The 25348-nt window shown below is 40.1% G+C and overlaps 1 protein-coding gene across 1 annotated transcript in view; it reads left to right on the top strand.

Annotated features, from left to right (window-relative positions):
- COL24A1 (collagen type XXIV alpha 1 chain) overlaps nt 1–25348 on the top strand; it is a 353333-nt gene that overhangs the window by 43380 nt on the left and 284605 nt on the right. The window contains 2 exon segments of the mRNA XM_078155798.1: nt 4827–4880; nt 9527–9580. Coding sequence (XP_078011924.1) covers nt 4827–4880; nt 9527–9580 — 108 coding nt within the window.

The following is a 25348-nucleotide window of genomic DNA, read 5'->3' as shown; positions in this document are numbered from 1 at the left end:
AAGCTCTCCTTTTTGTCATTTCTTACGGCATAATAGGATTCCATCACAGTCATATATCATAATTTGTTTAGCCATTTTCTCTAATTGATAGATATAGATCACTAAAGAAATACAAATTAAGGCAACTCTAAGTTTCCACCCCACACTCACTAGAATATCAAAACTGATGCCAAAAATGTTATGAAGAATAGCCTGGGTAAAGGTCGGGAGGTAGGAAATGGAATTTCAGCCTTGGGGAACAAGAACATGTAGACCAGCTTAGCTGGAACACCACAGAATACATAAAGTAATACATAATAAGCCTGGAAAGGGAGGCTGGAGTTTGAGTCTGAATAACTTTAAATGCCAGAGAAGTTTGTATTTTATCATAGAAGCAATTGATAGCCCTGGTAGCTTTTTTAAGCAAAGGAGTAAAGGAAGAGAGAGTGGATTTTTGGGGGATGTGGTATAAAAGAAGAGGGAGCTCATGACAGATGTCCTTGGTAAAAAATAACTAAGATCCTCTGCTAAGAGGGAGGAGTAGGGTGTGGCATGGGATGCTTGAGAAAGAGAAGGCTTGAAATATCCATTATGTGGAGACTGATAGCCAATTGGGGAAGAGTAGTAAAAGCACTGTCTTGGTAGAAACTCTAATTCCAAACTATTGGTTTTATACAAACCCCACAGAGCCTTTTCAAGACTTTCAACGAATCTGAACAGAATTCCTATACAATATCACTTTAGTTCAACCTTTGACTTTCAGAGACATATGTATTGATCAAGGCCTTTTTCATTCTTAGTCTAAAGCCTATGATTATTCATTAGTCAAGTATTTTCACCTGATTCAGTCTTCAGGGTGCAGCATCTTTATTTTTTAATTTATTTTATTCTAAACTTAAGAAATAAAACAAGCATTTCCATAACATAGTAGAATAGAAAAAAAGATGATTGTTCATGAAACTGCAAATCTACTATGTATGACTTGCTATTCCTTTTAAATATATAATAAAGTTATCATGTAACTTTTTTTCCTTCCCTTCCCCCCCATGATGGCTACCATTAGACATAAATATATGTATGTATATACACATGTGTGTGTGTGTGTGTGTATGTGTGTAAAACCATTCTATACATACTTCTATTTATCAGTTCTTTCTCTGGATCTTTAAATGGAAAGGTTTGATTTGATTGACTCAGTCAGCCCCAACTCTTACTTAACAAACATTCATCTTCTAAACCTGGAGTTTAAAGAAGCATCCTCAAGCCATTTTACCTTTTCTGAAAGCAGGGAGACAAGCTTGTACTTTGAGCACAGATAGAAATCACTTGGCTCTATAGAAATAGAAACACTGTACCTTTAGTGCAAGTCATTACAAGATTTTATCTGTTCTTCACAAAGAATGAGATTTTCAGTCTTGTTTTTCAAACAGCTTCTCATCTGTTGTGAGACTCTTGGGTTAACAACGCAGACGCTGACCTCTTTATGTTGAATAGAACAAATCATCCTTTAATATACCTACCCATTTAAAGTAGAATCCATGTAAAACTAACAACCAAAGGTTGTTCCTTTACGGACACACTGTGGATGTGCTTACGTTAGTATCTGTTTTGAAATATAAAGATAACCCTCACTGGGATCATGCCTGACCTTGAGCTCCCTTGAGAGAAATGTCTCTAAACTGTTAAACATTAGAAGATCAAAGGGCCACATGGCCATTGTACTAGCTTCATTGCAATTCCCCACAGTGTTAATAAAGCAAAATGTAATACAGGGGACAAGAGCTATTCATCTCATTAACTGAGATCATAGAGCTTCCATTATGAGGCCAATTGTGACAATATTGCCTTACTAATCAGTTCCACAAAGAAGAAGTTTCCGTTTATGGCTTTCAAATGTCCCTTCCCTCCATGGAATAGCCTTTCTGTTGATGACATCAAATGTTGCATGGGTTATTTGTTTATTTTGTTTTTATTAGGGTGTAGATACAAATCTTTACTAGTGCCAATGAAATGCACAAATAGTTTCATAACAGCCCTTTGAAGATGCATGTTGAATCCAGGGTCTGCATAATAACCTTCCCATGTGATATCAATTCTGCCCTAGGCAATCTGCTAGTAGTCAGACCAGCTACAAGAAGGATTCCTTAAGGAACCCTAAAAACAATGCTTACTGCTTCTGTCGCTTCAGCCAGGGAACAGCATTTGCCTCTGGTTTTAGTCATTTTAATGGAAAATATCTGCCTTAATAAGGCAGCAAGGGGGCACAGTGGATAGAGCACTGGACCTGGAGTCAGGAAGGCCTGAGTTCAAATTTGACCTCAGATACTTACCATCTGAGTGACCCTGGACAAGTCACTTAACTTTGTTTGCCTCAGTTTCCTCATCTATAAAATGAGCTAGAGAAGGGGATGGCAAACCACTCTAGTATCTCTGCCAAGAAAACCCAAATGGGGTTATGAAGAGTTGGACACAACCAAAAAATGACTGAACAACTGACCACATCACTGTCACCCCCATCCTCATTCATTAAACTCTGGTGGCTTCCTGTCACCTCCAGGATCAAATTTAAATTTTTTGGTGTTACAAAGCCTTCATAACCTGGCTGCTCCCTACCTTTCCAGTCTTCTTAGATCTCGCACCCTTCTCCCACTCATGTACCCTGAGAGCTACAGACATCGATTTTCTTGATGCTTCTTGAGCAAGACGCTCCATCTCCCAACCCTGCCTGGAATTCTCTCCCTCCTCATCTTCACCTTCCAGTTTCCTTCAAGTCTCAGCTAAAGTCTCCCCTTTAGCAAGGAGCCTTTCTCCATCACCGTTAATTTTAGAGCCCTCTCTGAGATTACCTCCATTCATCCTGGATAGATCTTGCTTGTGCCTATTGTTTGCATGTTGTCTCCCCCATGAGACTGAGAGGGAGCTCCTGGAGAGCAGAGATTTCTTTGTCTTCCTTTACATCCCCAATACTTAGCACTTTGCCTGAAGCTTAGTAAATGCTTAGTGACTTGGCTTTTAAAAAATCATATTTAAATTATAAATCTACCATATGAATGTAGAATGTAAATCGCTTAAGAGCAGGTCCTGTATTTTACTGTATGTATGTTACATACAGTAGGAGCTTAATAAATGCTTGTTGAATAAATGAATCAATGGATGAGATCATGAAAATTAGGTTCTAATGGGAGACTGAGGTAAAATTTAAAGGGACCTTGCCACCATGATGATACTCTTTGGTTACAAGAGGCTTAGTGGAAGACACTTTCATGTATAGGTTAGGCTAAATGGATGCTGAGGTTTCTTCTAACTCTCAAATCCTGTGATTCTGACCTTGTGGACCCCAGGCTCCTAACCGTTAGAACTTCAAATCCTAACACACAGAAAGAACTCTGAGAGGCTGCTGGTGCTGTTTATTGATGGTGTATTCAGAAATTCTCCTGGTATTGAAAGGATTTATTCAGGTATGTGAGATATACACACACACACATACACATATACATGTATGTATAAATGCATATGTATGTATGTGTGTCTATCTATACACATACACACATATATATGTGTATCTATGTATATGTGTAGATAGATAGATAGATAGATAGATATGTGGAGGCATTTGCTAATATCACAAACTACACGTAGTTCTTGAATAGAGATTAGTAGGTGGTGTAGCTGATCAATCACTGGACCTGAAATCGGGAAGGCCCGAGTTCCAGTCTGGTTTCAGACACTTACTATCTGTATAATCCTGGGTAGGTCACCTAACCTTTCTGCCTCGTTTTCCTCATCCCTAAATGGGAACACTAACACAGCTCTACCTAGAAGCAGCTAGGTGGCGCAGCGAGTAGAGCACAGGTCCTGAAATCAGGAGGACCTGAGTTCAAATCTGACCTCCGACCAAACACTTGACACTTACTAGCTGTGTGACCCTGGGCAAGTCACTTAACCCCAATTGCCTCACTAAAATAATTAAATAAATACATACATACATACATACACACATAGATAAATAAAGAGAAATCTGGCCTCAGACACTTACTAGCTGCATGACCCTGGACCAGTCACTTCATGGCTATATGCCTCAGTTTCCTCAACTGTAAAATGGGTATTATAATAATAATACCTGCCTGCTAGGATTATTGCAAGGATCGTCTTAGTTAATATTTGTAAAGCACTTAGTAAAGTGCCTGGCACAGAGTGGATACTTAGTAAATGATTGTTCCTTTCTCTTTCCACCATCAGTGCCCCTTCCCTCAACTTCCCAGAAATATTATAAGGATAAAATTAGATAATATTTTTAAGTGCTTTGTGAATCTTAAAATTCTATATAAATGTGAGCTATTACTGTTATTATTATTAAATTATTTATACTTCGATGAGCCAATGGTTTGTGATCCATTGATTGGAGCACTTGCTCTTCCAACATGAGTTGTAACTCACCCATGCCTTTTCATCCTGTATAATTCTTGTGTAAATCCTTCCATAAATTCTCCATAGATGATCCATGCAATGCCATTGAGACTTTCCTCTAGGTCTTTTTCATGAAGACTGGACTCAAATTTCCATCTGTTACCTTTCACTTTAGCTCCATGGACTCCAACTAATCCTACATGACTTGCTTGGATGTTGTCTTTTAAGCAATTTCTTATATATGGGTCATTATTGGTAACATGGATTCAGAGCTGGAAGGGAACTTTGAGGTCATCCATCTCAATTCACTTGGCAGACGAGCAAAGTGAGGCCCATAGGAGTGAAATGCTTTATCTGAGTACAGTATGACCAGTGACTGCTGATACGTGAAAATGTGTATGAACCTGCCCCTCATTAACCCTTTCCTTCTTACACTCTAGGGTCCTAAAGGAGATCCAGGATTATCTCCAGGTCCAGCCACGTCTGGAGAAAAGGTAATGAAAAAATCTAAAAGTCATGATGATCTTAGAGTTAAGACGTTCTGATTTGGCTTCTTTTTTTCTACTCGTACTTTTTTTGAATCTCTATTGGACAAAAAGGGACTCATCCTGGGCACTGTGTTAATGTTCATTTAGTTATTAATATATTCATTGATTGATTGTTTTACTGATTTATTGATTTAGCTATTTGTTGACTTGTTTGAACCACTATCACCAAGAGTTCTTTGTTGAATGTGGTACTAAGGGCATGTACAGCCCTGGACTCTGTGGAAGTGAGGGGGTGGGTGGGAGGGTAGTACACATAGAAGAAGGCATGTCCTCTACAGTGATTTCATGTTATCAATGCCATTATGTGGTAGTGGACAGAGAACAGGCCTTGGAGCCAGGAGGACTTTGCTACAGACCCTGTCTTTGATATACAGTGGCCATGTGACTCTGGGCAAGTCACTTACCTCTCAGTGCTCTAGGCAATTCTCTAAGACTACAGAAGTAGCAGAGGTGTCGACCTGCAACGGTAGAGGGACTTTCCATATCTGGGAGATCCCTGTCCCACAGAAAGCACAGGTCTACTCACTATTCCCATAAAAGATAAATTTGGGTTTAAATGCATTTATACATACAGATTAGAGAAACTGAGGCACAGGGCAAAGGAGGTTTGCCTTGAAATCAGGAAGATACAGGTTAAAGAATCATCATATAGTCACTTTTTTACCATGGATAAGTGAGCCTCTTGACTACTCTGGAAGGCTCTGAGTTATAAGGCTAATAATCTGCATCAGAGAATGCTAAGAGCTTCCCAAGGAGATGAAATTGCAGGCCTAGATTAAATACATGCAACATGCATGCATACAACATATGTACTTCATACATAGTAATACATAGATAATATACACATACCTCACTAAAATTTACATGATGCTTTGGAAAGTACTTTACAGCCCTAAGTTTTTACAAAGGAGGAAACCAAAGCCCGGGATCAGGTTTTCAACCCAAGACTTCCTATTGCAGATGCGATGGAAGTCATCTATCCCAGAAACTGAGGCCCATAAAAGTTAAGTGACTTGTCAAAGTCACACAGGTAACAGAACCAGGATTTGAACCTAGGTCATCTGACTCCAGAACCAGGGCTTATTTACTCTAACATGTGGCTAATGAGTAATGGAGACAGAACTGGAATCCAGATCTTTTAACTTCTAGTTCAGGCCTCTGCTTAGAGGCACCTAGTTGACACAGTGGATAGAGAGCTGGACTCGGAGTAAGTAAAACCTGAGTTCAAATCTTACCTCAGATACTTAGAAGCTGTGTGACCTTCAGCAAATCACTTAATCTCTCTCAACCTCAGTTTCCTCATCTGTAAAACAGGGGCACCTGCTCCACAAGGTGGGTTTAAGGACCAAATGAGTTATCCTGGTTATATAAAGCACTTTGCAGATCCTAAAAACAACATGTCACATCATTTCTGTGTGTCTGAGGCAAGATTCAAACTCAGGTCTTCTTGACAGCAAGCACTAAGTTGCTTCTCATATAACATACACACACATACAAACACATGTAAGTATGTATATCATATACACATGCATACATACACATATATACATACATGTGTGTCCATATATAAATGTGTTGTTTAGTCATTTTTCAGTCATGTCCAACTTTTTATGATCCCAAAATCTTAAGATTATTTATCTTATTGCTACACTCTCCTGCTTTCTAAAATGCAAGCAGTATGTGAAAATAAAGCAGAGGCCTACGTGGTCATAACTGACATGCTGATAAACACCATGACAAATTCATAAACGCAGGTCTCCAGTCGCACAGAAGTTCTTTCTGGAGGCATCTGCCACAGCTTTGTTTAGACTGGGATTTGAGCTCTCCAGGACAATTATAGGGTGTTTTTTGTTTATGTGGCATGTGCTTGCAAGCTTCATTCCATCCTTTTTTAGTTCTAAAGTATTTCGCTAGTTCCTTCACTGCAACCTGATAACCATCGTCATCATGCCTTGTAGAATAAACCTATTCAGCACATCCAGACTCTTCTTAGGAGTAAACTGATTCACCCCAGCAACCCTCAGATGTGTGGTAACTGGAACCGGAGAGATTTCTTCTCCTGGTATCGGATAAACTCATTGATGAAATTATTTGGAAAGGGAAGGCAAGTTTATTCCTGGGAATGGAATGATTCATTACTCTCTTATCTGCAGCTGCTATGTATCCTCAATTCGAGGGAATCCAAATCTTAGAGCTCAAGAGGCCTGTTTTTAGAAGCATAAATATAGTACTCTCCATCGCCTCAAAATTTAGAAAACAGAAGCCTTCCCTGTTCTGGTGACAGCCTAAAATAGAATTCCCAGCAAAAGCAAACACAAATAAACCAGGTACTTTGCTTTTCTTCCTTTTCCCAGTTACTTGTTGGTGCAAAATATAGGGTGACTTGGAGGAGTTTTTAAGCCAGTTTGCTTTTGAAATGCCCATGTGCTCATTATGGTTAACACTGTTAAGGAGAAATGTGGAAAAATATAGAATTTAATAACATGTTGATAATGGCCTTTAAGTGAAAGCTATCTATTGAAAAGAACATATGTTTCCAATACAGTGATGTATGAAAGAAATATCCAAGAAGCTGTAGTTAACAGAGAGTCCGAGTCTAAATGTGGTGTAGAAATATGAGAGTGGGTCAAATAGATGTTTTTTGATAATTCAAGGGATTTGCCTCTACCACAGAGATCCCAGCCCACCATAGGAACAGGGCTAAGAACTAGACCTGTAATTCGGTAGGGACTGGACCTCTGATTGGGATAATAAAGTCCTGGATGAAAAAATTCTTTCTACCCATTCAAATCACAATTTCTTTGTAACTTAGGGTCTTATAGAGTTGCCTAGGAGTCAAGGGAGCTGGGATAGTCAGCCAGTCAATCAATAAACATTTATTAAGGCTTATTCTGTCCCAGGCACTGTGTTAAACACTGGGATTGCAAAGAAAGGCAAAATAATTTCTTTTTTTTTGTCGAAATCTAATCAAATGAGATCATATTTGTTGAGCACTTAGCACAGTGCCTGGCACATAGCAGGCACTTAATAAATGCTTAATCCCTCCCCCATTCCTGAAGGAGCTCCTATTCTAATGGGAAAGACAACATGCAAATGACTATATGCATGCAAGATATATACAATAGAAATGGAATACACTAGCTGCTGGGGTGGGAGGGGAAGAAGACTGGAGAAAGGCTCTTGGAGAGGTGGGATTTGAGCTGAATCTTGAAGGACGCCAGGGAAAGTTGAAGGTGAGGGGGGAGAACGTTCCAGTTCAGGGGACAGCCTGTGGTCTAATGGAGTATCACGTGTAAGCTCTGTGTGCTTGAATCAGACTGGAAAGGTAGGAAGAGACCAGGTTCCAAAAATCTTTAGCTGCCAAACAGAGGTCTTTCTATTTTACTTTGGAGGTAATTAGGAGCCGCTGGAATTTATTGAGTGATGGGGTTGACATGGTTGGAGTCTGGAAGACCTAAACATCAGTCCTTTTTGACTAGCTGTGTGACCCTGGGGCAATCCTCTTAACTTCTCAGCCTCAGTCTCCTCATCTGTAAGATGGGCATAACCATCGCTCCTTCCTCACAGGGTTGTGAGGGTCAAATGAGAAAACAGGACGTGATTTTGTAAGCTTTAAAGTGCTAAATCAGTGTTTACTCTTGTTACTTTCACCTTATCATGTTACTTCCCATATAACTTGCTGGACAGTTGCCAATCTTTACTTTTTTCTGGGACTTTTGAGAACCCACCTACTAAGAAATTCACAGGTCCCAGGTCCCCTACGCCCTACCCCACCCACCCCCATTTTAAAAATACTGGTTATCATTTTTAATGAATAACATCTTACCCCCAATTTCAGGTTTCTACCCTATAATATGATAATTCATTTCAAGTCAATTCATCTTAGAATTTTTTGGTGCCTCTAGTGTATTGTGTTCTGTGCTAGGTGCTGTGAGGGCTCAAAAATAAAAAAACTCAAAAAACCCAAAAACAAACAAACAAAAAAACCTAAATATAGCTCTTTCTTTTAGAGCCTAACATTTCTGAAAGGTGATAGAATACACTCATGTGCTGCCACATTTAAGTGTGAAATGCAACAGAATAGGGCAGCTAGGTGGTGCCATAGTGCATAGAGCACTGGGCCTGGAGTCAGCAGTATTCATCTTTCTAAGTTCAAATCCAGCCTCAGACACTTACTACCTGTGTGACCCTGGGCAAGTCACTGAACCCTGTTTCCTCAGCTTCCTCATCTGTAAAATAAGCTGGAGAAGGAAACGGCAAACCACTCCAGTATCTTTGCCAAGAAAACCCCAAGTGGGGTCATGGAGAGTCAGACGCACATGAAAAAATTCAGCAACGGAAGATGACTATGTGCCAAGCTTAGTGGTACTGATGGGGAGTGCTGTAAGAGTTCAGAGGAGGAAGAGATTCTGTTGGAGTTTTTGGAGAGGACATGTTGGAGGGGGGACTTGCATTATATTTTGAAGCATGTTTCGAATTGAAGCAAGTCAAAGAATCTCAGCCCACAAGCCACAGTTCTGTAGTGCAGTTAAAGGAAACTTTTTTTTAATCTTTTCCATGAAATAAAATCTTTACATCTGTCTTATTTACAGGGTGACCCAGGACTGTTTGGGTTCGTAGGCCTCCCTGGTTTTCAAGGTGACAAGGTAAGATTCAGTTTTTCTTTTGGCATTTGGACTAAGCAAAGGGTGTACTATATTAAAGATGAATTAGATATCTCATATCTACTCCCACATGTTCTTGGCTCATCAAAATTGAGGTCTGGCATTCTCAGAGGGGTGCTACCAGAGTGGAGAGGGGCCTAGAAATCATGCCATGGAAAGTTCTCAGGAAAACATGGGAATCCTAGAGCTGACATTCTTAGCAGGGACTTGATGGTTATCCTCCAGTGTCTGAAAAGGCTGTGATGGAAAAGTGGGGTGAGACCTGTCCATCTCAGCCTCAGAGGTTTGCAAAATTAGGAGCAATGATTAGAGGTGGCACAGACGGACACAGAGAACTCAACATGAGGAGAAAAACTTTCCTAACAATTGGGGCTTTCAAAAAACGCAATGGACGACCTGGAGAAGTGGTGATTCTCCTCATCCCTAGAGGTTTTCATACAGAGGAAGCCTGGTGGCTTGTCAGGGATGTTGTGGAGAGAATACCTGGGCACATATGGCCTTCAGATGGACTCTGTCATCCTCTCTGAGTTGGAGGTTTGGGGAGTCTTAGAGGCAACTAATGGTACCATAGTGGATAGAGCACTGGGTCTGGGGTCAGGAAGACCTGAGGTTAAGTCCAGCCTCAGACACTTGTTCACCTTGGGTGAGTCCCTTGATCTCTTCCTCAGTTTCCTCAACTATAAAATGGGGATAACAATAGCACCTACCTCCCAGGGCTGTTGTGGGGATCAAATGGGATAATTATTTTAAAGCACATAGCTCAGTGCCTGATATTTAGTAGTTACTTAATAAATGTTTTTGTTTCCTTCCTTCCCTCTTTCCTTCCTTCCTTCCTTCCTCCTTTCCTTCCTTCCCTCTTTCTTTCTTTCCTTCCTTCCTTCCTTCCTTCTCTCATTTGATCCTTACAACAACCCTGGTAGGTAGTTCCTATTATTATCCCCATTTTGCAACTGAGGAAACTGAGACAAATAGAGATTAAATAACTTGCCCAAGGTCACACAATTAGTAAGTGAGGCCGAATTTGAACTCGGATCTCCCTGACTCTAGACCTAGTGCTATATAGCTGCTTTGTAAAGCACTTGGTAAACTTTAAAACCTTATGTTAGTGTTAGTAGTAATTACAATTGTTATTGTTAGTATTGTTGCTATTATTATTGTCATCTCAAAAGAGAAGTTCTCATTAGTACCCTATAGACAATGCCTAGATTTGTGTTAAACAATTTTAATTTTCAATGTCTTTTTTATTTTCTTGATTGGTAACAAATATTTGAATTTGACCACAACAAAATACAGGTATTTCTACAAAAGCCTTAGGCTTGGTGTTGTTTCTGTGTGGAAGAGATTGGAGAGGTGCAAGGGACCCTCTTTCCCAGGCAGCAACTCTGGGATCTTTGAGCAGTGGCCAGTGGGACCATCTGTTACTCCACACTCCTGTGAACAAAGATGACTGTGCTCAAGGGCTCATTTCAACCCCACTGGATAAGCTTGTGGACTTTGAGGAGGGAAGACCACATTATAGAGGTTTTCCCCTAAGGCTGAAATGTGTAGTGCCCTGTTTGCCACAATAACTAGACTGGCTAAAGCCCAATGGGACATTGGTGTGAATTCCCTCAAGGTAGACACAGTTTGGTTTTCTCATCTTTCCTCTGTTATCAACTACAGAGAAAGGAGAAGGTTAGGAGAGAGGTCACACTTTAGGTTAATATGTTGGACTGTGGTATTATCAATTCCATGTAAGAACAAGTTATATTACACTTATTCACCCCCAAGATGATTTTTCTTTTGATAGGTTCAGCTTTAGGAAGACAACCTCACCTTTTCCCATGATACCTACTGGATGGGTAGTTCTAATGTGTTAGTGTGGGTTTTTGGCTCAGTCCGATTCCATGGAATCATTGGTTTAGAGTTGGAAGGAAGGGAAAAAGAAGGAATGGACAGATGGAAGGAATGAAGGAAGGAAGAAGGAAAGAAGAGAGGGAGTGAAGAAAGGAAGAGAGGAAGGCTAGGAAAGGAAGAAGGGAACAAGAAAAAGGAAATAAGGGAGGGAAGAAGGAAGAAAAAACAAGCATTTATTAAGCGCCTACTATATGCCAGGCATTATGCTAAGAGCTTTACAAATACCATCTCATTTATGATTCACAACAGCCCTGGAAGATAGGTACTATTATAATCCCCATTTTACAGTTGAGGAAACTGAGGCAGAGAAAGCTTATGTAACTTGCCCAGGATCCACACGGCTAATAAGCATCTGAGACTGTATTTGAACTCAAGTCTTCCTGACTCTAGGCCCAGCACTCTATCAACTGTACTACCTACATGTCTTTTCTGTTAGAGGTCACATATCCAATACCCCCATTTTGCAGGTGGGAATACTGAAGTCAAAAGAGGTTAGATAACGTGGCCAAAGACACATGGATAGCAAATAGCAAGGATCTTTCCACTGGTGATCACGCTATGATCCTAATTGCTAACAGGCTGTTCTGACTCCTAGGCAGCAGTCAGGAGCTGCCGCTCCCTTGAGACATAGAAGGTTGCCTCCATGAAGCCACCAGACTCCAGATTGGTTACCTCTAATTGGTTTGGGCTTGACATAAACTGATAAATAGGCATGCTAAGTGCTACTTGGTGCACCCCTCAGCACATAGGTGTACTGACACATTCTGTAGAGTCAACCTTGTAAGACCTTCTAATATGGAATTAATAATAGTTATTATATCTGGAGCACTAAATAGGCTGTTACTGCAGTCTAAATACTGACAGTTCTTATAAGAGAAAGACATACTAATGGTTACTTTCTAAGGCAGCTTCTCCGAAGACTCCAATTTTAATTCAGGGGTATCTGTCGCTTTCAAGTTGTTCCAGGGGTTATGAAATTTGCAATTCCAGCATGGGGAATCTGGGCAGATATTTAGATGTCATTATTTAGAGGAGTTGGTTACCGAATACTCCTGAAAAGGCTGTTGCTTCATGTTTATAAAGAGAAGAAAATGTTGTGATTTTAACCAGCAGGTTAGATTAATATTCAGAATAGCTGTAGATTACTAGATTACTGCTTACATCCATACAAAGAGAAGGCGCTGTCAGTGAGTAGATGTAGAATTATTTTCTGGATTCTATCTATTACATGAACCTATCAGCACTTTAAGAAGCAAAGGTCACTTGTTTGTTGAAACAAGGGCTCAGTTTTTAAACCCATGTCCTTTCAATGACATTATATGGTTGAGATTCATGGAATACTAGAGTTTTTGAGGGCAGCAAGGTGGCACAGTGGAGAGAGTGCCAGGCCTGGAGTAAGGAAGCCCTGAGTGCAAATCTGGCCTCAGATAACTACTAACTGCATGACCGTGGGCATGTTTGCATCAGTTTCCTCATGTGTAAAATGAGCTAGAGAAGGAAATGGCAAACCCTTCCAGGATCCTCGCCAGAAAAACCCCAAACGGGGTCATGAAAATGAACATGAATGAATCACTGCACATCAACAAAAAGAATTCCTGAAAAATTGAAGATAAAGCTCAGTAGATCATAAGAGAGTGGTGGGAGTATAGGGCATAACCTTTTAGAAACAAGGAATTTTACACACACACACACACACACACACACACACACACACACAGTGCTATGAAGAATGTCATCAATGATATGTATGACTAAATAAGATGGACTAGTGTAGACAGATCAAGAGACAAGTGATGAACAGTTCATGTGTTCCACTGGTATCTCCAGGCTATGCAGAAAACTTGAAGAGAATGTACAGCACACTGGGTAGCCCACTCCCTCCCACCTCCACCATGGTAGAATTATGGGCAGGCATGGACTAGAGGTACACAAGGTAGGCAATGTGGATGGACTGATATTTGCAGCAATAAAGGAAATGTCCATATTAATAAGATCACAGATCCATTGGAGGGTTGGAGTTAGTTCAAAGAAACAGCATAATAATCTGGTATTTAGGAAACTGGGGCTTATAGGAAAATGGGATTGGTTTTTTTTTCTGTTTTATTAATTCAGTCAACAAGGATTTATTAGGTGTCTACTGTGTGGCAACTACTATGTTAGGTATAGGCGATATAAAGACAAAATAAAGCTGTCCATACCCTTGAGGAACCAACATTATGTTGGGAAAAGGGTACAAAATTAAAACAGATAAGCTAACATGAAATGTAGCACAAGTATGTTCAGTGTAATTTTAGGGGCAGAGAACTAGGCTCTGGGGAATAAGGGTACACCTTATAGGAGAGGTGGCATTGGAGCAGTCTTGAAGGAATATAGGGATACTACACAAGGGAGTGAGGAAAAAGAGTGCATGCCAGATGTGGAGGCCAAAAAGCCTGTGTGAAGAAAGACACTGCTGTGAGACGTGCAATGTCATGTTAAGGGAATGGCAAGAAGTGGGTTTGTAAGAGGATGTATGGGCGGAGCCAAGAAGGCAGAGTAAAAGTGATGACTTGCTTGAGCTCTTCCTCAAACCCCTCCAGTGTCTCTAAACAAGTTCTAGAGCAGCAGAACCCACAAAAAGGCAGAGTGAAACAAAGTTTCAGCCCAAGACAGCCTGGACGGTTGATGGGAAAGGTCTGTTGCACCATTCTGGGAGAGGAGCACAGTTCAGTGTGGGTCACGCAGGGTGGGTCACATAGTATGGGTCATGTAGCATGGGTCACGCAGCAAACCTGGAGCAGGCCTCAGGGGACTGAATCATTAGCAGTTGTAGCAGTTTTCAGACATCTCAACTCACCAATACCAAAGACAACTTAGAAGGTCAGTAGAAAAGGTCTATTGACCATGGTGAGAGAGAAGGTTGGTCCGGCCCTAGTCCCGGCATAGACCCAGGAGAGTGCCTGTTTCTGGAGCTCTCAGCTCACAGATGGTGAGGGGATCAAGCAGCTGATCAGAGGGGAATTGAAGGGATCTCTTTGCTGGCAGTGAGGCAGGATTCTTTTGCTTTGGATCTGGGTCATGGTCCTCGGGTGAGAAGGAGTGCTGACATGGCAGAGCTTGTGTCCACAGTCCAGAGAGAATCCTCCTCACACTTCCAAGGCAGAAAGGAGTGCTTGTGGTCACTCATAGACCAGAGCACAGGCCATGAAAGGAGTAAACACTTTTCCTTAGATCTTGCTACCTTGGAAGACCTGAAAATTTACAGGTCCCTAGAAGTGTCTTTGAAAACAGCTGCACAAAACCCCCAAAGCTTGGGACATTACATTTTCCACACTGGAAGCAGAGCCCTACCTTAACGAAGAGTTTAAAAGTCTCATAATTGGCTGGGAACGTGAGCAAACAGTGTAAAAACACTCAGACTATAGAATCTTACTTTGGTGATAAATTAGATCAAAACATACAACCAGAAGAAGGCAACAAAGTCAAAGCTCCTACATCCAAAGCCTCCAAGGAAAATATGAATTGGTCCCAGGCCATGGAAGAGATCAAAAAGAATTTTGAGAAGCAAGTAAGAGAAGTAGAGGAAAAATTGGGAAGAGAAATGAGAAAAATTGGCAAGAAAATCATGAAAAACAAGTCAACAGCTTGCTAAAGGAGACCCAAAAAAATACTGAAGAAAATAATACCTTAAAAAAATAGCCTAACCCAAATGGCAAAAGAGATCCAAAAATTCAATAAGAAGAATGACTTAAAAAGCAAAATTGGCCAAATGGAAAAGGAGGTCTAAAAGCTCACTGAAGAAAATAATTCCTTAAAATTAGAATGGAGCAAATGGAAGCTAATGACTCTATGAGAAATCAAGAAATTATAAAACAAAATCAAAAGAATGAAAAAATAGAAGACAGTGTGAAATACCTCATTGGAAAAGCAACTGACCTGGAAAATAGATCTAGGAGAGATAATTTAAAAATTATTGGACTACCTAAAAGCCATGATCAAAAAAAGAACCTAGACCTCATCTTTCAAGAAATTATCAAGGAAAACGGCTCTGATATTCTCAAACCAGAGGGTAAAATAGAAATTGAAAGAATCCACAGATCACATCTTGAAAGTGATCCCAAAAGGAAAACTCCTAGGAATATAGCCAAATTCCAGAGTTCTCAGGTCAAGGAGAAAATATTGCAAGCTGCCAGAAAGAAACAATTCAAGTATTGGGGAAATACAAGGATACAGTAGCTTCTACATTAAGGTATCAGAGGGCTTAGAATATGATATTCCAGAGGTCAAAGGAGCTAGGATTAAAACCAAGAATCACCTACCCAGCAAAACTGAGTATAATTCTTCCAGGGAAAAAAGATGGATATTCAATGAAATAGAGGACTTTCAAGCACTCTTGATGAAAAGACCAGAGCTGAAAAGAAAATTTGACTTTCCAATATAAGACTCAAGAGAAGCATGAAAAGGTAGACAGGAAAGAGAAATTATAAGGGACTCATTAAAGTTGAACTGTTTACATTCCTACATGGAAAGATGATATTTGTAAATCATGAGACCTTTCTCAGTATTAAGGTATTAGGGTAGTTGGATATATTATATGTATGTAAGTATGTATGTATGTGTGTGTGTATATATGTATATATATATATATATATATATGTGTGTGTGTGTGTGTGTGTATATATTATATGTATGTATTATATATATACATGCATATATATACACACATATACACACACATACATATATATACACATATATATGTATGTATATATATATATATATGTGTATATATATTTATGTATGTATGTATACACACATATGTAGACAGGGTGCACAGGGTGAGTTGAATATGAAGGGATGATATCTCAAAAAAATAAAATTAAGGGATAAGAGAGAATTATACTAGGAGAAGGAGAAAGGGAGTGGTAGAATGGGGTAATTTACCTTGCATAAAATAGACAAGAAAAAAACTTTACAGTGGGAGGGGAAGAGAGTGGAGGTGAGAGGGAAAGAGTGAATCTTATTCTCATTGGTTTTGGTTTAAGGAGATAATAACATACACATTCATAGGTATGGAAATCTATCATGCCCTACAGGAAAATAGGGGAAAGGAGATTAGAGGGGTGATGTTAGGAAGGAGGGCAGATTGGAGGAGGGGGTAATTGGAAGCAAACACTTTTGAGGATGGACAGGGTCAAAAGCTGTAATAGAATAGAATAGAATAAATGGGGGGGTGGGATAGGATGGAGGCAAATGTAGTTAGTTTTTCACAACATGACTGTTATAGAAGTGTTTTGCATGACTACACATGTATAACCTGCATCAAGTTGCTTGCCTTCTCAATAAGGGTAAGTGGGGAGGGAGGAAGGGAGAGAATTTGGAACCCAAAGTTTTAAAAACAAATGTTAAAAATTGTTTTTTCATGCAGCTGGGAAATAATATATACAGGCAATGGGATATAGAAATCTATCCTGCCCTACAGGAAAATGGAAGGGGAAGGGGATAAGAGAATGGGAATGATAGAAGGAAGGGACGATTGGGAGAAGAGGTATTCAGAATTCATGCTGTCTTGGGGTAAAGGAGGGGAGAGATGGGGAGAAAATTTGGAGCTCAAAATCTTGTGGAAGTGAATGTTGAAAACTAAAAATTATTTTTTTTTAAAAAAGAGAGGGGATGTATGAAGAATAGGCAATAAGCCTAGAAGAAGGTGGGATCATCTCTAAGTACCAATGAGAAGAGTTTGTATATTTTATCCTGGAGACAACTCGGAGGCACCCAAACTTTTTGGCCAAGAGAATGTCAGGGCCATACTATGCTTTAGCCATATCAATTAGGCTGCTGTGTGAAGAATGGATTATTGAGTAAGAGACTGGAGGCAGGGAGAACAATCAGGAGGGAGAGAAGAGGACAAGATGGAAATGAGAGATGTTGTGGAAATAGAATGAACAAGTCTCAGCACCTGATGAATGTGCATATCTGGAAGTTGAGGATGACTCCTATGTTGTGAACCTGGGTGTCTTGAAGGATAGGTACCATGACAAAATAAGGAGGTTGAGCAGATGGGAGAGTTTGGGGGGACAGATGACTTCTGTTCTGGACATGTTGAGTTTTAGATGCTAATGTGAATCCAATTAGAAGTCTCCATTAGAAAATGGATGATGTGGGGCTGGAGCCAAGCTAAGAGAGAGATTAGTGATGGAGATTTTTATCTGGTAGTCATTGGCATAGAAAAGATAGGTGAACCCATGGGAGACAGAGAGAGGGAAAGGGAGGAAAGAGAGGAGAGGGAAAAGAAAAGAGGGAGGGGAGGGGAGAAGAGTCTTCACAAAGTTAGAACTTTGGGATATGCCCATATAAAAGATAAGAGACATGGATAATGAGCCAGTAAAGAACTCGTGAAAAGCCAGACCCATAGGAAATCAGGATAATGTAGTATCAGAAAAACCTAATGGGAAGACAGTATCCAAGAAGGAGTCAACAAGTTGAACGCTGAGTGATTAAGAAGGAGGACTGAGACAAAGATAAGAAAAAAGTTTCAGTTGAGTGATGAAGTCAGAAGCCAGATTTCAAAGAGTTGAGAAGGGACTGTAAAGATAGAAGTTTAAGCAACATATATAGACAGCTTTTGTTAGGTCACAAAGGGAAGAGAAATATAGTATAAATACTTGAGGGGACTGGCAGGATCAAATGAAAGAGTTGGGTTTTTTTAACATTAGGGATATTATTTTGTTTACAAGAAGCAGAGAAGGAGCCATTAAATAGTTAAAAGCTAAAAATTAGAGAGAGGAGAAGACTGCAGAGGCAAGTCGCTGAAGATTACTGAATGACCTCAGTGAAGAGAAAGGTGACTTCTTTGTGGGAGCTTGGAGCAAAGGAGATGATGGGGTGTGGTGTCTATGGATTTTGAGATATAAAATAAGGGAGAAGGTGGAACTCATGGCAAAGGGACACTATTTTCCCAATAAAATATGCAGTGAAAGCCTCTACTGAGGAGGAGGAAAGATGTATAGGAGGCCTGAGGAGAGAACAAAAGATTGGAAGAGAAAGAAGAAAAGGAGAACATGATAGCTGTGACTGTTGACTCACTTCAGTTGCGTCTGACTTTTTTCTTGGCAGAGATACTGAAGTGGTTAGCCATTTCCTTCTCCAGCTTACTATACAGATGAGGAAACAGAGGCAAATAGGGCTAAGTGGCTTGCCCAGGGTCACACAGCTAGTAGTTAATTATCTGAGGTTAGATTTGAATTCAGGAAGGTGAGTCTTCCTGATTCCAAGCCCATTGATTAATCCACTGAGCCATCTATGTGATATTTAAGGGAAAAGAGAAAGATTGCCCTGCAGCAGTTTTTGTGATTATAAATTTGAAGTGGAACCAGTCATAAAATCAGAATTAGAATCAGAAGGAATCTGGGGTATTATTTAGTCAAACCCTTTCATTTTACAGCTAAGAAAACGAAAGCCCTAGTGATTAACCACCTTGCCTAATGTCACCCAGGTTGTGTATGAGAGCGGTAGAGTGGTGTGATTGAGCACTAGACTTATATGAATGAATGAATGAGTGAATGAATGAATGAATTAAGCATTTATTACGTGCTTTTTAAAGGCAAAGCAACTGTGCTGAGTGCTTAGGATACAAATAGAAAAGTAAGGCATCTTCTGCTCTCAAGAAGTTCACATTCACATGGGGGAGACAACATAGTTTGGAAGGGTTTTTTTAAGCCGGGAAGACTCCCACTACTAGCTATGTGACCCTGGACAAATCATGTACTCTCTCTGGTTCTCGTTTCCTCACCCATAGAGTAAAAGGGTTGGATTCAATGGTCTCCACGGGCCCTCTGCTCAAAATCTATGATTCACTGACTACAAATCCAGCTGTTTCTACCAATGAGCACAGTCATGTGATTTCCTTCAGCACGTTGTTCCAGAAAAGTGTTACAATGGCATTCCTCCAAGCAGCTTGGGATGGCTGACCATGCACAGGGCAGGGTTCTTAGGATCAATTACATTTGGAGTCATTCGTGACTTTGCTTATTTTGGTGGAGGGGTACCCATAAGCTCTAAGTCTGGTTTCTACTAATTAACTGACTGGAGACTGAGGGAGCTGAATTCAGTCCACATTGGACTTTTCTACTGGGCAAAATATAGTCTTGATCCTAATTAGCAGCTGCCTTGTTAGTGGCTGAAAAATTAGGATTAAAAAGGTCATGAAGACAAAATGATTTTATGGATTTTACGAAGGAGTCACTAATGAATAGGATTTGATAGTGACTGCGGTGAGCAGTTTGAAAATATTGAACATTTTTCTGTCTCTGGAAATGTTTTTATGTGTTTGTGTTTTCAGGTTAGGTAGGGAGGGGCGGGGAATTATTAATGGTCATTATATTTGCAGATAGACTCTCAACATTATAAATCAAAAACCAAAAACTATCTCTTTTTTGAGGTTAGTAGGTGGTAGAGTGGATTGAGCCCTGGATTCAGAATCTGGAAGACCTGAGTTCAAATCCTGCCTCAGATCCTTCCTAGCTGTGTGACTTTGGTTTAGTCATTTTACTTCTGTCTGCCTCAGTTTCTTCATCTGTAAAATGGGGTAATGATAGCACCTATTCGTTGTGAAGTTCAAGTGAGCTAATATATGTAAAGCACTTGGCAAAACTTAAAGTGCTATGAAAATGCTAGTTACTATGAGGACAAGAAATGTAAAGTGACTTGGCTAAGGTATCATAGCAGTTAACCAGGATCAGCACTTAGTTCTCTGGTCAGTGCTTTTTCCATTGAACCATGCATGAAATGATAGATAGGCACACACCTTTGATATTGATAACTGTTTGGCTAAATTGAAAAAATGTTACAGGTCATGATTACAACCACTTCCCTTCACAGAGTGCTTTGAGGTTTACAAATCACTTTTCTCAAAGGAGGTAGTAATAATAAGTGGTGCAGTGGACAGAGTGCCAGGTATGGAGTCAGTAGGACCTGAGTTCAAATCTGGTTTCAGACACTCACTAGCTGTATGACCCTGGGCAAGTCACTTAACCTTGTTTGCCTCATTCTCCTCACGTATGAAATGTGCTGGAGAAAGAAATGACAAATCACTCCACCATCTTTGCCAAGAAATAACCAAATATGGTCACAAAGAGTAGAACATGACTGAATAATTACTGAACAACAACAACAAAAAAAATTTATATGATACTTTTAGATTGGCAAAGCACTTTACACGTGTTATCTTATTTGGCACTCACAACAACCCTGGGAGGTAGGTTCTCTTATTATTCCCATTTTACAGATGAAGAAACAGAACCAGAGTGAGGTCAACTGACTTGTCCAGAGAATAAACATTTGAGGCAGGATTCAAACTCGGGTCTACGGTGCTGAGTTGGTAAGAGGAAATAGAATTCAGATTTCCTGGTTTCTAGTATGCAGTTTTCTTTTCACTATATATTCTTTGTGCATTACTGTTAAACTGATTAATGAGTTCTGACGATATTTGTAAAGTGCTTAACACAGTGCCAGGTTTATAGTAGATGCTTAAAAAATGCTTGCTCTTTCCTCTCCTCCTCTTTCAGAATGCAAATTCTGCTCTCAGTCCACTACACCAAGGTGTTTTCCAGGCAGGTATAATGATTCCCATGTTACAGATGAGGAAATTGAGTGTCAGGGGGAAGCGATTTATTTAAAGTGTTACATGGCTGATACACTTCATGGCTGGGGTTTGAACACAGCTGTCTTGATTCCAGTTCTAATACTCATTACCCCCTAACCATATTGCATTCCCCCACGACTGATAATAGAGAATATAGTATTGAATCATAGAGTGGCTTCCCTTTAAAAAACAACCGACCTATTAATCTACTTTGTGAATTGTTCACCAGTTCATTTACTTGCTCAATATTCAATCTGGTACTTGGTCTTTCAGGATATAGAATTGAATGGGATGAGAGAGAGAGAGAGAGAGAGAGAGAGAGAGAGAGAGAGAGAGAGAGAGAGAGAGAGAGAGAGAGAGAAAGGAGAGAGAGAGAGAAAGTGTGTGTGTGTGTGTGTGTGTGTGTGTGTGTGTGTGTGTGTGTGTGAAGAGCTGAAAATTGTGCCAAGGGAAACAATTAGTTTTTGGATGCCAGTTAATCATGACCTCATAATTCTTTCACTCTGGTAAGTGTCTGAGCTCTTCAATAGCCATAATAAAAGTCCCCTGCCATCAGCCATATCCAAAGAGTTCCCAAATACATGGGAACATGACTGAAAAATTACTGTACAAAAAAGCAACTTATTTGATACTTTTAAGTTGGAAAAGCACTATACATGTATTCTCCTATTTGACACTCACAACAACCCCGGGGGGTTGGTTCTGTTATCATCCCCTTTTTACAGACAAGGAAACTGAACCTGAGTGAGGTCAAGTGACTTGTCCAGAGAATAAACATTTGAGGCAGGATTCAAACTCAGGTCTACAGTGCTGAGTTGGCAAGAGGAAATAGAATTCAGAATGTAAGTCGAGGTGTAAGGAGGATGTATCAAGAAAAATGGAAGATGAATTTCAGGAAGCTCTGTAAAAACCACAAGTGGGATTGAGACAAAGAAATGGATGACCAAGCAAATGGGCAATTACCATTTCCTTTGGCCTCACCTGTACTGTGAATACATAAGGTTTATTTCTTTTTCTCCCTTTTTATATACACTTTACCAATATGAGCATTTTTCTGTTTGATGCCAGCCCACCCCTAAAAGTTAGGAAAATTTAAGAGCTGTACTTTGGATTTTCCTTTCCTCTTGCTGTTTTTCTCCTTAGCTTTCCCCAAAACCAGTCCCTGTGGCCATCCTAATAATACCCTGCAGGGTCAAGTGTACGGAATCAGCTTGGAAACTGTCCAAGAGGAAGTTCAGCTAGGCCAAGAATCCCTCAGGGTCTAGGCTGACTAGCTGTGGGACGGCACCATTGCCATCAGCTCATGGCTTAGTTGTTTTCCAGAGGTAATGTATATTTCCCACCGAAAATTCAAAGGTTTGTTATAGAAGTTGTTTCCACCACACATACTGGCATAGAGCCACGGGAAGTCTCTTAATTTGAGCCCCAGATTTGAGGCAGATAAAAACCATTACATTTAGGTCTTAAGTTTGTTTGGGGAGAGGGGAGGGGGGGAGGGGAAGGGGTCTGTGATGAGGATCAAATGAAATAATTTATATGAAGTACTTTGCCAACTTTTAAATACCTTATAATTGCTAGTTATTGTTAATTTTATTGATGTAGGGAACTTCCTGTGAGGGAATCTTCTTTACCAAATCAGATTGGTAACCACTTTGGGCAGGTAGGTGGCACACTAGATAGAGTGTTAGACCTGGAGTCAGGAAGACTCGTCTCCGTGTTCAAATCTTACCTACACACTTACTAGCTGTGTGACCTTGGGCAAGTCAGTTAACCCTGTTTTCCTCAGTTTCCTCATGTATAAAATGAGCTGGAGAAGGAAAAGGCAAACCACTCCAGTATCTTTGCCAAGAAGACCCCAAATGGAGTCATGAAGAGTTGGACACAACTAAACAGCAATAATTATTCAATACCTTCTTGTCTTACAGAGAGTTGCTTGGGGCATTGATATTAAGTGACCAGGGTTACACAGCCAGTAAGTGTTAGAGACCAGACTTGAATCCAGTTCTTTCTGATTCCCAGGCCAGTCACTATGTCACACTGCCTCTCAGTTGTTAATTTGCTGTATTAAAATGAGAAATCTACCATCTAAACTCCCAAGACTCATAACCAAAAAAAATTAACTCAAGGAGACTGGCTAAGAGCAAAGGACTAGTGTAAGTACTTACATCCATCTCAGCTCTTGCAAAATATTTTGTACAAATATAAAGATGTTTCATGAAATCTTTTCACTTTATGAAAGTATTCAGTCATTTCAGTCCTATTTGACTCTTCATGACTCTTCATTATTTGGGGTTTTCTTGGCCAAGATGCTGGAGTGGGTTTGCCATTTCCTTCTCCAGCTCATTTTACAGATGATGAAACTGAGGCAAACAGGGTGAAGTGACTTACCTAGTGTCATACAACTGGTGTCTGAGGCCAGATTTAAACTAAATTCTTCAGCCTGACCCTCTATCCATTGTGCTACCTAGCTACCCAATATCATTTTTTCCCCATCCAAATTCATGGATTCAGGTTAAGAACTCCTGATTCCAAATCCATTTGGTATTGCTTAATTGTGTCTGACCCTTCATCACTTCATTTTTTTGTGGCAAAGATACTGGAGTGGTTTGCCATTTTCTTCTGTAGCTCATTTGACAGATGAGGAAACTGAGGCAAACAGAGCTAAGTGACTTGCCCATGGTCACACAGCTAGTATCTGAGACCAGATTAGAATTCAGGTCTCCTGGGCTCCAGGCCCTGCACCCCATACACTGAACCACCTTGCTACCTCCTGTATATCCCGAATTCTCGAATATCAAGGCTATGTGATAAAGCATTTAAAGAGCTAATGATAGCTACCCTTGAATCACGGTGGAGGTCCAAGGATGTTATTCAGTAGGACAGAGGATACTTTGAAAAGAGGATCCTTCTGCAGAGGATACTTTGATCTATACATTTTGGCAGCATTACTAAATTCCACAGTGGGTTAAACTTCCATCAGGATCAGCTGAAGAAATTAGTCATTAATACATGTAAGTTCCTTGAGATTAAGGATTTGTCTTCTATCTTTGTATCTCCAAGTCTTATCCTAGTGCCTGACACACGTTACTGACTATTGATTGGTGGTAGTGAAGGTCTGGCTTCAGTCGTCTTTTCTGTGTAAGTGACTCCTGGATCTATATCTCCAGTCAGTCTCTCTCCTAATTTCTAAATATTAAGGAATATTAATATCCTATATTTTCTGTGACATTTGTGAATTGGTAAAGTTAGTTTTTGGTGTTTGGGGATGGGATAAACTTCAATTCACAAGTTTTTCATTTTTACCATTTTCACTTCTACCAGAATCGTTTAGTTTGCTGTAAGGGATTAAGGCTGTCATTTATATATCTAGAAACAAATAGAAATGATTAAGTAGCTCACATTTGCATAGTGTTTTTCTGGCAACAAACCTGAGAAAAGGAATATAAATAACATGATTCCCATTTTACAGATGAGTAAATTGAAGCTTAGAGAGTTTAAATCCCTTGCCAACAGCCAAACAGTTAGCAAGTGGGAGAGCCAAGACCCAACCTGAAGTTTTTGGATTTGAAGTCCATTCTTTCACATGTGTGAAAGGTCTCTAAGTGACTGGCAGTTTTGTAAATTACATTTAAAAGAGGTGTAGATGGCATTAGCTACCACACTGGAAAAAGACCACACAGGGAGACATACTGTCAAAGTCAATAAAAGTCTGGGCTGGCAGGGAAAGCAGAGAAAGGAAGGAGGAAATTTTGGGATAATGCTCACTGCTCAGCTAGCTGTCCAACGTTATAGCTGTGTTCACACCTCTGCTACTGCAGGATGAATCTGTTGGACAGACTCCTTCTCTAGAGAAATCAGTGAAAGAAGTCCCTGGCTATGTGTTGGCTCTTGAACCATGTGTGGTTTCGGGCTCTGTAATTGCCCCTATTTCTGCCTCTTCTTTCTCTATTCCTCACGTGGCATGGCAGGAAGATGAAAAGGAATTAAACTAAGACAGGGCTAAAGGAGAGGCCGCAAAGAGAAGGTATATGTCTGTATCATATGAAGCGACTATTCATAGAGGCCCCTTTCCCAAGGATTATCAGATAATGGCAGGCCAGCTCACTTTTAGTAAGAAGGTCTGGACAGCCAAAGGGGTAGAATAAGGCATCACCCAAGTATAATGGAAAGGGTACTGAACTTGAGTCAGAATCTTGCCTCTGTTTGAATATGGCCAAATAAGTCACCTAGTT

The sequence above is a fragment of the Phascolarctos cinereus genome, unplaced genomic scaffold (assembly GCF_003287225.1).
Source record: "Phascolarctos cinereus isolate Bilbo 61053 unplaced genomic scaffold, phaCin_HiC Scaffold_5;HRSCAF=322, whole genome shotgun sequence".
Taxonomy (NCBI): Eukaryota; Metazoa; Chordata; class Mammalia; order Diprotodontia; family Phascolarctidae; genus Phascolarctos; species Phascolarctos cinereus.
This window is presented reverse-complemented; position numbering and strand designations above follow the sequence as displayed.